This window comes from Gymnodraco acuticeps, unplaced genomic scaffold (assembly GCF_902827175.1).
Source record: "Gymnodraco acuticeps unplaced genomic scaffold, fGymAcu1.1, whole genome shotgun sequence".
NCBI classification, from domain to species: Eukaryota; Metazoa; Chordata; class Actinopteri; order Perciformes; family Bathydraconidae; genus Gymnodraco; species Gymnodraco acuticeps.
The window spans coordinates 429,762-445,000 of NW_022990309.1; the positions used below are offsets into that span (position 1 = coordinate 429,762).

General features: G+C 41.0%; 1 protein-coding gene across 1 annotated transcript in view; it reads left to right on the top strand.

The window, feature by feature from the left end:
* The window catches only part of LOC117550361 (vacuolar protein sorting-associated protein 13B), a 115,556-nt gene that overhangs the window by 42,174 nt on the left and 58,143 nt on the right, over positions 1–15,239 (top strand). Inside the window, exons 5-8 of the mRNA XM_034222777.1 lie at positions 2,768–2,935; positions 9,438–9,619; positions 10,293–10,467; positions 14,807–15,081. Coding sequence (XP_034078668.1) covers positions 2,768–2,935; positions 9,438–9,619; positions 10,293–10,467; positions 14,807–15,081 — 800 coding nt within the window. The remainder of the gene's footprint in view (positions 1–2,767; positions 2,936–9,437; positions 9,620–10,292; positions 10,468–14,806; positions 15,082–15,239) is intronic.

Sequence of the window (15,239 nt, forward strand, 5' to 3'; positions counted from 1 at the left end):
ACAGTAGCTGCTATATGTATTTGCTCGAATACATAGCTAACTGTCTTGATTATATTTCAGAATAACAAGCAAGCAAGTTGCCCTTACAGTAATTTCTTTGTGTGAAACTTTTCAATCCTTCACTCGACAGCCACTTATTCTTTCCATATACAGGACAAATTGTGATCAAGGACAGTATAGTATTTATTTCCTGTATTGCACAGAAGAGAGCACTTGGCCTGTTCTAAGACCAAATAAAGAAGCTGGTTTTTCCAGTCATTTTATAGTTGAACAGTTTTAAGTGGGCTTCTTCTCTGTGGGCCGCAACACAGGTGCTGGCTGTGTCAATTGTTTACAGAAGTTCTAGCAGCGCGATGGCTTGCAGAGAGAAGAATTGTGGCCCTGGACTTAGTGCGAGGCAAGAAGAGATATAGCAAGTGTAAGAGAATGCAAGAGAGACACTCTTTCTAAATAAGAAACAAAGGAGGTAAAGTGATGGCTTGCCAGGCTGCAGGTGTGACAGCAGCATTCTGACTAAGCCCAGAACCACACACACACACACACACACACACACACACACACACACACACACACACACACACACACACACACACACACACACACACACACACACACACACACACACACACACACACACACACACACACACACACACACACACACACACACACACACACACACAGTGACATTCGGCCAGGTTGATATATACTCAAAGTCAGACACACATTTAGTTTATGAGTTGTGTTTATATATGCCATCTTCTCTTCCTGCAACTCTGTTTGGTCAGATGGCAACCTCATGAGAATTGTGTGATTTGGATTATGCTAATGCAGGTAAGGTGTGTACAAGTGGCAGAACAGTTAACCAAGTCATGGAAATATTTTTGTTTACAGCACCACTTGGCCTAATAATCCGTTCTGTTATGCCCTGAGCCAGACATGCGGATCCAGAAAGACAAACATTTGGTTTGGAAAATAAGGGAAAAGTATTAAAGGTTTATATGTTTAACTTGTAATTCTTTGTTTAACAGTAAATGGAAGGAATTAATAATGCCATTGGTTAGGAGGATTTATTACTGTATACTTTCATATTTTATGCTTGAAAGTCCCCTGTCTGTAATATTTTAAGTTCTTTCTTACTTCGTTGAGCAATGACCTTAGCATGTATGTTTTTCCTACAAAGCTTCTGTTTCTGGGTGTCATTGTGGCCATAATGAGGCACTGGTAACACTGCAGGACATGTAACACTGCAGGATGGCTCCCCCAGCTCTGCTGAAACCCAATATATCGCAGTGCTCTTTTTCTCCTGCTTGTGCTTGGTTGCTAAGACCCTTCGCCTCCTCACCACAAAACCACCGACCCCCATCTTTCACCCTCTATTTTTATATTCCTGTTTCTTTCCATTCGTACAAACTTCATAACTCTAACCCTTGCTCTCCATCACCACGATATATAAAGGTTCCTGTTTTATTTTCTTTAAATCCTGTAATGTATTACATTTTTAAAGTAAGTGATGAAATAAACTGTCAAGCCTTCACATTATAAAATGAATGTGTATTGAGTGTTTTCTCACAGGAAGCCAATTTGGTGTTTTTTTATTATCATTATTGGCAGAAATTGTCTTTAATATAGTTTAATTGTGCCTTCGATGGCTATCCTGCATAAATATGTATAATGTTCTGTATCGTGTACTGTATGTGTGCAGTTAAGTGTTTGAATTGCTGCTCTGGCAGGTTGCGGAGTATACTCAGAGGGAGTCATTATGGAAATCAAGCTTCAAGGCAAAAGGAAAAATATAACTTTGGCTTATAAGCGCTTTGGAGTCCTTCGGATAAAATCCCTATACAGCGCTTGATGGAGGAGTCAGACTTAGCTCTGCAGCACTGCTTTGAATCTACGGAGTGGTGTGTGTGTTTGAGGACGAAAATATCAACACACACACGGATGCAGTCATCTGCTACATTGGGAAATGCATCGATGACGTGGTACCGAAGGTTACTGTATGAACATTCCCAAATCAAAAGGCCTGGATAAACAGCGAGGTGCATACCAAGCGGAAAGCGGGCACTATCGCGCACAGAGGTGGAGATTTAGGCTGGAGCCACACGAGAACGGTAACGCAAACGAACCGAAATATTCCATCCACACGCAATAGGCAGCAGAAACGTGCCTATTGCGAGACCGCTGGACACGCTGGAGACGCTGTAGTACATATGCCGGGCCTGTAAGTGGCGCTGTACTTCCGCCAAAAAATACACCAAAAGCAGCGAAGAAGACTTCCGAGCATGGTTTCCATGGTTGCCCTTCTGTTTATTCTCCGCGGTGGATTTAGCAACAGAGGTGGGGAGAGGCAGGGCTCTTTTTCTCCGTCAGCAGCAGCTGATCTCTGATCTCTCTCTCCTGTCCGATTAGACTTCACCCGCGTTTATGTCCATATCGATCAGATCTAGCTAGTTCTAGCTAATGATATGACTGCCTGAGTGTCAAAGGACACCTAAACAATAAGCGACATTTTGACGGGTGAATTTTAGATTTCGGCTAACATGGGGGGGGGGGGGGGGTGGGTCTGCTGGAGGCACCTGCTGGGTGCACTGTCCTGCGAGATACCATTTAAATATAAAAATAAATAAATATTTTTTTAATGTTTTTAAATATTATTTTGTAAAATATCTTAGGCTCTCAGAGAGGGCCCTGACGGCTCGCCACTGTAATTTGATTTACATTTTTCGCAGATTGAGATGTTTCTCATGTTTTGTTTGTGTTCGCAGGTTACGTGCAGAGTCTGATCAGACGTGTTGTGAACAACGTGAACATTGTGGTGAACAACCTGATCCTTAAGTACGTGGAGGATGACATTGTGCTGTCGGTCAACATTACCTCAGCAGAGTGCTACACTGTGGACGATATATGGGAGAGGGCCTTCATGGACATTACTGGTGAGCAATGGCTACTAACATTTCTTGGATTAACTAGTACATCCACTGAGACAGGAACCTATTACAATATGTGTTTAAGTTTGTTTGTTCAAACTAAGGTCATGGCTGTTTGTGTAAATGCATAATGTGAGCTGCTAGAGAAGTCTCAGTCTGATTGGAGCATTACATTACATTACATTACATTGCATTTAGCTGACGTTTTTATCCAAAGCGACTTACAATAAGTGCGTTCGTCCAACAAAATACAACTTGAAGAAAACAGAATCATAAAAGTACATCAGGTTTCATAGAGCAAACACATTTCAAGTGCTACTCAACTGGCTTTAGAAAAGCTAGTCCTTTATTAGTATAAAAGTGCTTCGTTAATAGTTCTATCGCTCGAAGTAGAGTCGAAAGAGATGAGTTTTCAGTTTGCGCCGGAAGATGTGCAAGCTATCTGCTGTCCTGATGTCAATGGGGAGCTCATTCCACCATCCTGGAGCCAGGACAGCAAACCCACGTGTTTTCGCCGTTGGGAACTTGGGTCCCCCTCGTAGCGAGGGCGCAGCGAGTCGTTTGGCTAATGCAGAGCGTAGTGCACGCGCTGGGGTGTACGGTTTAACCATGTCCTGGATGTACGAAGGGCCAGATCCATTCGCAGCATGGTAAGCAAGTACCAGTGTCTTGAAGTGGATTCTAGCAGTTACCGGAAGCCAGTGAAGGGAGCGGAGGAGCGGAGTGGTGTGGGAGAATTTAGGAAGGTTGAAGACCAGACGAGCCGCTGCATTCTGGATGAGCTGGGTGAGATGACGAGAGCCTGGACCAGAACCTGCATGGCTTTCTGGGTCAGCTGGGGACGTATCTTCCTGATGTTGTAAAGCGTGTATCTGCAGCAACGGGTTGTAGCAGTGAAGGACAGGTTGTTATCTAGGGTCACACCCAGATTCCTTGCAGTCTGAGTCGGGGAAACAACTGAGGTGCCGATGTTGATTGTTAGGTCAAGAGTGGGACAATCTTTTCCCGGAAGGAAGAGCAGCTCAGTCTTGTCAAGGTTGAGTTTGAGGTGATGAGCAGACATCCACTGAGAGATGTCAGCTAGACAAGCAGAGATGCGTGCAACGACCTGGGTCTCTGAGCGGGGAAAGGACAGAATTAATTGGGTGTCATCAGCGTAGCAGTGGTATGAAAAACCATGCGGGCTAATGACTGATCCAAGCGAGTTTGTGTACAGGGAGAAGAGGAGGGGACCAAGAACAGAGCCCTGAGGGACCCCTGTAGTTAATTGACAAGGGTCGGACTCAGACCCTCTCCAAGTCACCCTGGAGCATGTTTATTTAATCGTTTATTTGTGTCCTGTGTACTGTACTGTAAAGCACTTTGTACATCCGTGTTGAGAAGGGTGCTATATAAATAAAGTTTTACTTACTTTATTTACTATTTGGCAGGGACAATGCACAGTAATGAACACTTAAAACATTCAAATGTATCAAGCGTAATAGGGCCAGATTTAGCTTTAAGCTAATTTCCATCCGCAGTCCCTCACATAAAACATTTAAGAAAATTACATTTTACAAACATAGAAAAAACAAATAAATCATATGCAAAAAGAGCAAGAGCAGCATACACAAGTATTTACCACATGGCAGTACAATATAGCAGCAACGACATATCAAGTGCAAGAGAAGATACAAGCGCTACATAAAGTGCAAGATGAGTTAACCCTGTATAAAAGTGCATGTAGCGGTGATTGCACGTCTGTTTGTTTCTCAACCATTCTTTGAGTTGACCTTTAAAACTATTGATTGTGGGACAATCCCGTATCTCAGTTGGGAGGCTATTCCACAAAGAGCTGCCTTTAATGGAAAGTACATTTTGTGCAAAAGTGGTCTGTCTACGGTGGACTTCACAGTCTCCTCTGGTTTCTGACCTAGGGCAGCATCCAGTGTGTTTTTTGTGGATGAATTCACATGAAGCCAGTCCATGTAAACATTTATAAACAAAGCACATACTTTTAAAAGACTTAAAATTGTCAAAGCTCAAGAAATTGTGTTTTTCAAGGATGGTACAGTGGTGGTATGAATATGGCTTTCCGTCAAAAACCTTGATAGCTCTCTTGTACAGCTGTTATATCGGTTTCAGGTTTGTGGCAAAAGCAAACGACCAGTTTGTAAAACAGTGTTCAATATGGGATAGAATCATACAGTGGAGGTATGACTTTGCAGCATTGACAGTTAAGAAAGGTCTGATTTAGTGGGAATGCTGATACAGCATTCCCACTATATGTTATGCTACGCACGAAAAGTTTATTATTATTCTGCCGGTATTTTGCCACGCTTCTCCTCCCGCATTGAACATTGCAGAAACTCGGTCGAGAATCGATGGCTATTACTTTTCTCGTTCATAACTTTCATAATTCCAGAGATACATCCCATAATACATCACATTTTTAACATTGAAGTCAATGGAGAAAATCTTCACACTTCAACAAATCTTCATGCGACTTCAACTGCTAACTGTTCATTCATACTTTCACTCAGAAACCTCATTCCAACTTTAAAATGTTACACATCTTTCTGACATTATTCGTATAAACCAACTTTTAAATCTGATTCTTACTTTTAGAGATATTAAACATTGTTCAGACCTTGGTAAAGAGGTTTTCTTCAGATTTTAACATTAACTAGAGTGCGTGATGTCACAGCTAGAGTGTAGGAAATCTTGAAATTTGCCTTCATATATTTTTTTAAACCTGCCATAATTCCCAAAACCTACATTCCTGAGACATAATATTTCATGATAAACGTAGGAAAACATCCCGTAGCTTGAAAAATGACAAATAATTAAGCAAAAATAATTCAACAAAATATCTCTTAAGGGCATGAAGGGACAAAAACGTTCAACATTCCTCCATTGAAGCCCATTGTAATTTCAGGCAGATATTTCCTCACGGTAGCAGCCGCACACCTTTAGTTAAACTGCCAAAAAGGCCACATTATTAACCCGAAACTACACAAAAAGTACACTTCAGATACTCAACTTCCTTGACATGCTTCACGTTTTGAAATTTCACAGATATCTGTTACGGTTCTTCCACAAAACGTTCACATGTAGGAGGTTCATCTCTCATTCAGAACAATGGAAACCTGTGATCTCTACACACCTCGTTAGCTCAAATATAAACACCTGTGTAATGGAACACGATGATGTCATCGCTCCAACTGACATGCTCAGAGCAGCAGACTTCAGATAGCAGTGTGCTAACAATCCAGCCTTGAGATTTCTTCAAATGCCGTTGCCATGGCAACACAATGCTCGCCTTGAAACACGGTTTTCTCATAACTTCAGTGAAAATACTCCAAACAGCCCAAAACTTCACAGGTATGGTAACGATGCAGCCATGAACGCATGGCTAAGCGTAGTATGGGGTGTCATCAAATGCCGTTTCCATGGCGACAGACTACTCGCCATGAAACACGATGTCGCTGTAAGTCCAATCGCCACGATCCAATCGTCCCCCAATCTTCACTTGTATATCACCGGTCCATGCCTCAACAGCTCTACGCCAAATCTGAGATCTCACCATATGCCGTTTCCATGGAAACACATCCCTCGCCATAAAACATGATGTCGCTATAACTCCTATGAACATTTTCAAAAAGTGCTCAAACTTCACATGTGTGCTAACAGTCCAGCCGTGAACATATCTACGGGACAGTTTTGAGATTTCTTCAAATGCCGTTGCCATGGCAACACAATGCTTGCCATGAAACACAGCTTTCTCATAGCTTCAGTGAAACTGCTCCAAACGCCCCAAAACTTCACAGGTTTGGTAACGATGCAGCCATCAACGCATCTAAGCGTATTATTGTGTGTCATCAAATGCCGTTGCCAATGGCGACAGATCATTCGCCATCAAGTTAGTTCAGAAGTTTGCAGTTCAAATATTCTGCTGCTTTTCCAAACCTTTTTACTTTCTTTTCTTTTCTTCTCTTTGTCTTTGTCTCTATTAGGATCTCCATTAGCACTAGCATGAGCATTGGCTATTCTTCCTGGGGTCCTCACACACTCAAAACATACATAAACATACATACAACAAAATTAAAACAAACAGCTCATAATTTCATGCAATTTACAGTGAAATGAAGTGAAAACTAAAATGGTCATCCAATTATCGCCATCGTAAGGCCAAACAAAAGTAAATACAAATAAGTGTACATAATAACATATGCATACAAAGCCACATGCACAGTTCAAATGTACTTTGTAATAATTAAATATTTTTTTAGCAACTTTTGAAATGTACTTGAGAATGTTCCTGAATGATGTGGACCGGTAAAGAGTTCCAGCTGATCACGGCTCTGTACTGTTTTCTGTCCCATATTTGATTTAAATTTGGGTAATACAAACCTTCCTTCTATTGTATGTCGTGTTTGATAGTTATGTTGTGCATATTGCGCTATAAACCTTTGTGATAATATATCTGGTGAGTGAGTCACTGTAATATTTCTGACAAAATGTAATAAAATATAAGTTGACCTCTGTCTGACAGTTAACCATTTCAGTGTCTCCAGCATTTCAGTGACTCTGGTTCTGTAGGAGCTCTGCATGTTTGATCTCTCATCACACATTCAAGCCCCCAGTGTTCATGTATCATTTCAATCTAAACTGTTCACTTTCTTCTTACACAGTACATTTCAGCATAGCATTTTAGCGTCAGACATTCAGCATAAAGCATTCCCACTAGCAATTTCTTCAGGAATTGCATTCTCTAATTTGTTTAAATTGTTGCAAGTTGAATATAATAGTATTGGATACTTTCTTAATATGTTTCTTAGAAGTCAAGTTCGAGTCCAATATGACTCCAAGATACTTGAACTTAGGTCCAATGCAGGATGGGCTTCGACACAGAGTGAGCTTCATCTTGCATTGATGACACTATTGTATACTCATGTGCTCCTTCTCTGGATATGGCCGTTTCCAATTTAAAATCAGATTTGATCACGCTGCAGCATGTGCTTCTTGATTCCAAACTGCTATTGAACAGTAAGAAAACCAAAGCAATGCTCTTTGCTCCCAAGTCAGCGTCCTCTTGCCTCTCAATTGACACCATTGATGGCATCTCTGTTGAGTTTGTCGATACCTACAAATATCTTCAAACACCACATTGAAGTTCTAACAAAGAAATTGAAATTCACTCTTGGCTTCCTTTACAGACTTAAATGTTGTTTTTCAACTTCTTCCCGTAAAAGGTTGGTCTCTGGCTTATTCCTGTCCCAGCTTGACTACGGTGATACCATTTATAGATTTGCCTGTCCCACTGTTTTGGCCAAACTTGTCCCACTCTACCATGCTGCACTGCGTTATATCAGATGCACCCTATAGGACTCATCATTGCACACTATAGCCTAACTGGATTGGCCTCACTTAGTATGCGTAGGATGCAGCATTGGTTTTTATTAATGTATAAAGCCATTTTAGGTAAGCTTCCACTGTATATATGTGCCAGATTTGCTCCAGTTTGTGACTCTCACAGCCTCAGATCCAGTGCCTGGATACGGGTCCAGGTTCCTGCTGTGCGGACTGAGGCTGGAAAAAGAAGTCTTTTTTATTATGGTCCATGGTCTTGGAATGACCTTCAATCAAACCTCAAACTGAGGGCACTTGTCCCTATAGCATGTTTTAAATTGAAGTTGTCTGAAGTCCTTACCACCAGCTGCTCTTGCAGTAATAAGTAGTGTACCTTTCTTACTGTCCTAATGTGCACAATGTAGTGACTGCTTTTCGTCTTTTTGTTTACTTAGTTTTGATCTCTGTATTTTACATGTCTGTGTTATGTGTAATAATGTGTAACGTTGCTGTGTAACGTTTCTTGGCCAGGTCAGCATTGTAAATGAGGTTGTATCTCAATGCTTTTTATCTGGTTAAATAAAAGTTAAATAAAAAATAAATAAAAATGCAAAGACACAACAGGTAAATGAACTGGACAGTGACTGATCCTCAGTAGAGTAGTGTCTAATGGATGTGTCCAACTAAGGGAGCCCTATTCCAAAATGTCCAGTAAAGCAAGTAGTGGTTACAACAGTAGTTACTGGCACTGCTAAGAACAATAACATATTCAGGGAATTATGAATCCTGTTATTAGTCTGTCAAGGGCGAGTGAGTCAGAGTCAACGCGCACACACACACACACACACACGCACACACACACGCACACACGCACACACGCACGCACACACGCACACACGCACGCACACACACACACACACACACATGCACACACACACACATGCACACACAATGATTTACTGTTAGAGCCTGCTCTCTGTTAGTGTGTGTATGCTTGTATTGTTTTTGGTTTAATGCTACCTCTTTAAAGCCTGCATTTCTTTGTGTGAACACATATGTGTACATACATGTGTCTAATACACATGTTGGATGAGTGTCAAGTGAAATGGGTCAACCCCTTATATGTTCAATGCAAAATGTATCTACATTCATTTTCTTTTCTTTTTTATCAATGAAGCTCCAGAGCTGGTCTTAAGGAAAGTGATCAACTTTGCTGACTGTACAGTGTGCTTGGACAAGCGGAATGCTAGTGGCAAGATCGACTTTTACCAGGACCCGCTGCTGTACAAATGCTCCTTCAGAACCCGTCTTCATTTTACCTACGAAAACATCAATTCCAAGATCCCATCCGTCATCAAAGTGAGCAACTTGAAAAGTTGGCAATCCCTTGTTAATTATAATTTTCTTCTAAAAACACAAACGATTGAGGATGTATTCTCTAGGTTAAACTGATTGAACTCATTTAAGTTATATCAAGGGGCACTTTGATATGTTTGAAAATGCTTCCCTAAGGAGGACTACACTGTCTTGTATTTGCCAACTTATTAATTGATTGTTCAAGAACATGTTGTGTAATTGAAACACCCATGAAGCTTTTTAGATGACACCACTGATTGTTGAGAATCCCTCTCAAATTAGCTACATTTCAAAACAAAGCTTTTGTTTAGAAATAAAGTCCTCTGCTCACTGACTAATGGTCACAGGCTGTTGCTGTCATTGTTCCACTCAGTGTATGACATGACAACTTTTTCTGATAGAAAAGGTCATCTTCATTATTTTGCTGATGCATTTTAAATCTCTAAAACTCTAGGTTCTTTTGTCCTAATATTTTTCATTTTGTTTGGGATATATATCTACTTCCTTCTAGTTAAACTATACATTCACTTGCATTCATAATGTGTGGTGTGTACCTGTAGGTGATCATATCACTTAAACTGGAGCAAATATGACCTATTAGGGTCCACACCAAAATGATCTATGCATATAACTGAACACATCAAATGTCACATTTTTCTTCTCTATGTATCCTCAGATCCACACAATGGTTGAGAGCTTGAAACTGTCCATTACTGATCAGCAGCTGCCCATGTTTATTCGCATTTTGGAGCTGATAATTTCCCTCTACTACGGGGAAATCGGAGGACACAAAGAGGGGGAGGAAGAAGAGAGAAATGTGCAAGTCAGAGAGGCTGGCAACATTTTACCTGGTGAGTTTTGTTATTTATTTATTTTTGATTTGTTGTTAAAAAAAAGTCTAGCTTGATTTATTTTATCTTCAATATTTTAAAACATCCTGGCATATTTTCTTTAAAACACCTTGTATTTGGAAATGTTATGTCTGTGAGTCAAACCAGGGACTCAATGCTTAGGGCATTTCAAAAGTGAATGCTCCCTAACTAATCAGCTTTCAGGTTGCCCTTCTGTCAGTACAATTTTCCAAATCATGACCATCAGTTGCTAAAACTTGCATATGTTAGTACATGAGTTAAGTCATGTTGTCATGTTGTCATTTTTTGCTTTTTATTTATTTCTTCACCTACAAATGAGTAGAATAAGGCAGTCCTCTTTTTAAAAGCTGAGGGCCCTTGTCGTTGCAGAAACAACCATTATTCTGTTTTAGAAAAATGTATTTGGAAATGATGTACTGAGGTATCACAGCGATATAGCATGTGTGTCAGTGCAGTTTCTGCAGCAGTCATTTCTCTCAGAAAAAATGTAGTTGCAAGATCTGAAATGAGCCATCAGACCATACACAGCGCTTTGATGCTTTTCTTCAGACAGCATTTTCGTCCTATGACGCCCTGCATGTTGCCTTGTTCTGTTCAGGGGCTATGTCTGTCCTTAAGCTGCTGTTGTTCCTAAACGGGACATTTAACATCACTTTGACCATGGTGTGCACTCCTCCTGCTTTTTCCACAAACAAAAGTTGTAGCGTGTAACTCAACACACACTGTTGTCATCAGGCCTGATCCCCTCCATGTGGATAGAGAGAGCAGGATGAAGGGAATGCACAATGATGAATCAAATACAGGCACATCTGTGTCTTTGAGATTCGAGAACTAGTGGGAAAATCACACTTCCCACATCCAGGAGCTGAGCAAAACCTTCACATGCAGCCAGTTTTCTTGCATACACACACAATATAACACACATATATACATGTACTTTGAATACTGTAGCTACAGCCACCCCCTTTATAAACCCCACTTCATTCCCTAAACACCCCAACTGCTCATCCTCATTTCAGCCAAATAGAACAGGATCCAGTCCCAGGTCCCACTGGGCTAAATCAGCCTCTGTAGCACCAGGAGCAAATGATGGTGCAGGGGAAGTGGTAGGCACCCAACACAATATATCTACTTGCTCACTCCCTCTGACTTGCTCCCTGCCTGCTGGCCTGGAACTTTTACTGCAAGTTGGCGCAGCTTCTAATTCAGTGTCCAATGCCAGATGTAAGAGACGCTGTCATGCTACTGCTATGCGGAGCCTCTGAGAATGAATTAGTATCCCATCACAAAAATATACAAGTGAGGACCAGCTCTGCGAACCTGAGCACTCCAGATCTTGTTATGCTGGAGGTAATTGACAGCGTGAAGAAGCTGAAGTAGAGGGCGTGTGTATTTGTTGGGAGGTGTTTGGGCTTCTGCAGAAATATATGGTTTCAGCATTTTAATTTCAGAGTTACAGCTCAAATGCTTTTTTATTTACATACAAAAGATGCAGTGTATTCTTCCTAACCAGTACAGACATTGAGGTAATGAACATTCAGGTATGTTGACCCTTATAGTGAACGACTTGGCCTCCCAGCATATTCATTTTTAGTGGGTTGTGGTTTGTAGGAAACAATCATTGTCACATGATTGCTGGAACATGATCCCAGTTTTATACATAGTACTTCATCACATTCATCTGATTTCCCATAGGCTGCCTGTGGTGAGTCGTGTAATCTGGCTCCAATTCCCTCTGTACTCGTGTGTTTCTTTTTTTGTTTTACTCATACTTACTCTTGTATTATATTCTTCTTTTTCTTAATTTGAATGTTTGTTTTGCTAATTAAAAGTGGAACATCACTTTGTGATGTTCCACTTTTAAGTATTTTGAGTTTGGTTTGAATGAGTACTCAGAGTCCTATCAAATGTAAGGGACCATCACACATGTATCACCCAGTGGCCACTTTCTGTCTGCATTAGACAAGATGGTCTCAAGAATTTGAGACCATTTGAGTTTAGAAATCTGTGAACATGGAAGAAACAGGTTTTTGTCTTGCAGAGTGGTTTATATTTTACCGCAACGACTGTAATACTTGAAGAGAGCAGGCTCTAACAGTAAATACACATACACGCGCATTGTGTGTATTTACTGTTAGAGCCTGGTCTCTTCAAGTATTACAGTCATTGCGGTAAAATATAAACACACACACTGTGTGTGTATGTGTGTGTGTGTGTGTGTGTTTAGACAAAGCATGCACAAGAAGCCAGCAGAGACTCCTTTACTCTGTCAGATAACACAGTCCACTTCTCCCTCTATAAACATGGGGAGACATCTACTGGCCTGTGAGGGCACTGCCTTCTATCACTCCGCCCCTCTAACTGTCTCAATGTCATTCAGCCATTCACTCACTTACACACCTACCCAAAAATACATCTCTGCCTGGACTGGAGGCCTTGGCCAACCATGATCCTGACACATCCTATTACACAGTGCTTCTAAGCTTGCCTTGTGGACATGTGCATGCTTATGTGGTTCCAATCGGATACTGTGAGTTGTCCACAAACAGATCTATTCATACTATAATTGCTTTTATGTTAAATCGAGAACATTGTTGGTTGTATTTTATACCTGTGTGGTTGTCAGGCTCAACTCTACAGCCGCATACATTTGAGCCAGCCCTCATCTCTCTCTGGGAATTTTTGAGGTACTCCTTTGGATTAATACATCAAAGTCTTCTTAAGCCGGTCTGTTTTGATCACTTGATTGGTAATTGTGCTTTTATTTTGATTGCCTTCCAATTCAAACGTAGGCTTCGTCAGGCTGTGACGTGAAGCAAAAGAGCTTAACTTGTTGAACTGACACCTCAAAGGCTTCCATGGAGGGAAAAAAATAAAGAAACTGAGAAATTATAGATACAATCCTACAGGGAGATTGGGGGAAGGGAGAGATATTAAAAACCATAATTTGGGATTTCCAACTGTCAGTTCGCAAAGTGAAAGATTTAATTAAAAATATCTCATTATTTTCTGCGCCTTAGCCTCTGGGATTCCTAAACTGTGACCTCACAGACAGTATGATTCTCTCAGAGGTTATGTGGCTGTTAGGAACGGGATTACACATTCTTGTGTACTGACATTAGCTTCCTCTCTCCCGATTTGTAAAAAAAACAGACACGATAGGGTGAGTTCAGAGGTCAGCCTCGTAGATCGAAGCTCTGCATGGTGGTTTGGGGAACCTGTTAAACCCCATATAGTTTGCTGAGAAACAATGATAAGAATAAATAATAGAGTAAAGTGGCTTTGGAGACGCAAGGACTGGCCTTTGACAGTGTCTACATCCAATAATCTTCAATCCTTGGATTTTTTAAACTATGTTTGGGAATTCTGCCCTTTGGTATGTCCAGGCAATACTTCCTCCAGTGTCTTCTCCCACCACTTTTTACATTCCCCTCTTCACTTGCTGTGAACCTGGTGTTTTATGTTAGCCAGTGCTCCAGAGAACCGCTTGCATTCTGTGTATTCGTTGAAGCAAAGAGGTTTTCCACTCTTTCTAACCTTCACCTTACCAAACTTGGATAATGCTTATGGCTCCTAGTCTGCTTTCTCCATGGCCTTCATTTCATTCTGCTGGCTTTACATCAAATATGTGACCCAACTCCTCACTGCGTGCGTTTGTGCTGCTGGGTACCACTCAGAAAGCCCTGACCACAATGATCCACTGAGCCAAGTCAGGGCTCTCTTCTGTCAGGGTGCTGGCTGACCCCCTGTGCCCTCCTTCCTCTCTCTCTTTCTGTCTCCTACTCGTGCAGCAGTGTACCAACACATTTACTGGACTCACGCACCTGCATGAGTCTGCCTTTCTGTGCTGTCTGTGTGTGTTCAGTAGAGAGCTGAATTATCTTGCTTGTATTAAACTACCTTGAAGGGAAATTAATTGAGTGTGCTGCTTTAGGCACATACACTCCCATTGTAAAGAACTTTCCCTCTGTTTGACCAGTGTGTTCTGAGAACCTGCATCTTTAAAAGGATTTAAAGCATGGGAATTAAGTGTTTAATCTGAGCCCTCATTTTAATGCAATATATATATATTTGACAAAAATACTACCACTACTTGTGTACACATTTGAAATATAATTTGCGAAAGACAATTGCCCCATTTATTTAAACAAATCTTAATAGGTGTAAGGGTTAGGGGTGGGGTTGTGCATTTTTATAATTGTGTCTACTTTGTGTGCACCAGATATTTGTAAGTTTTAAAGTATAAAACTGTGACTGTTTTAAAATGAATCTAAATCATCTGATGCAGATTATTTGATTATATCTTTATCCCCTTCAGGAATGGAGGAGGATATGGATGGACAGGGGACTAACCAGTTCTCCAGCCCAGACCTCTACATGCAGTCTGGTTGTCCTGAAGATGGGGACATGGGTTGGGTGACCTGGGCTTGGTCTTTTGTTCCAGCCATCGTAGGCACAGAGGAGGAAATGGAGGAAGGCCTCTACCAGCAGAGAGAGACAGAAGGCATCTCCAACAATCCACAACAACGCACACCCAAAGACCCCATTGTGTCCATAGGCTTCTACTGCACCAAAGCTTCTGTTACCTTTAAGGTAAATCAACTGTTTAAGAAATGCACACATTGTCATGAATTAGTTCATTTATAAATACCATATTGAAGTCAGAATGTGGGTAAGCACACATTGGTTGCATGACAGTTCCGTGTGTACAAACATAAATACAAAATAAATAACCTCATCTTAATGTCAAA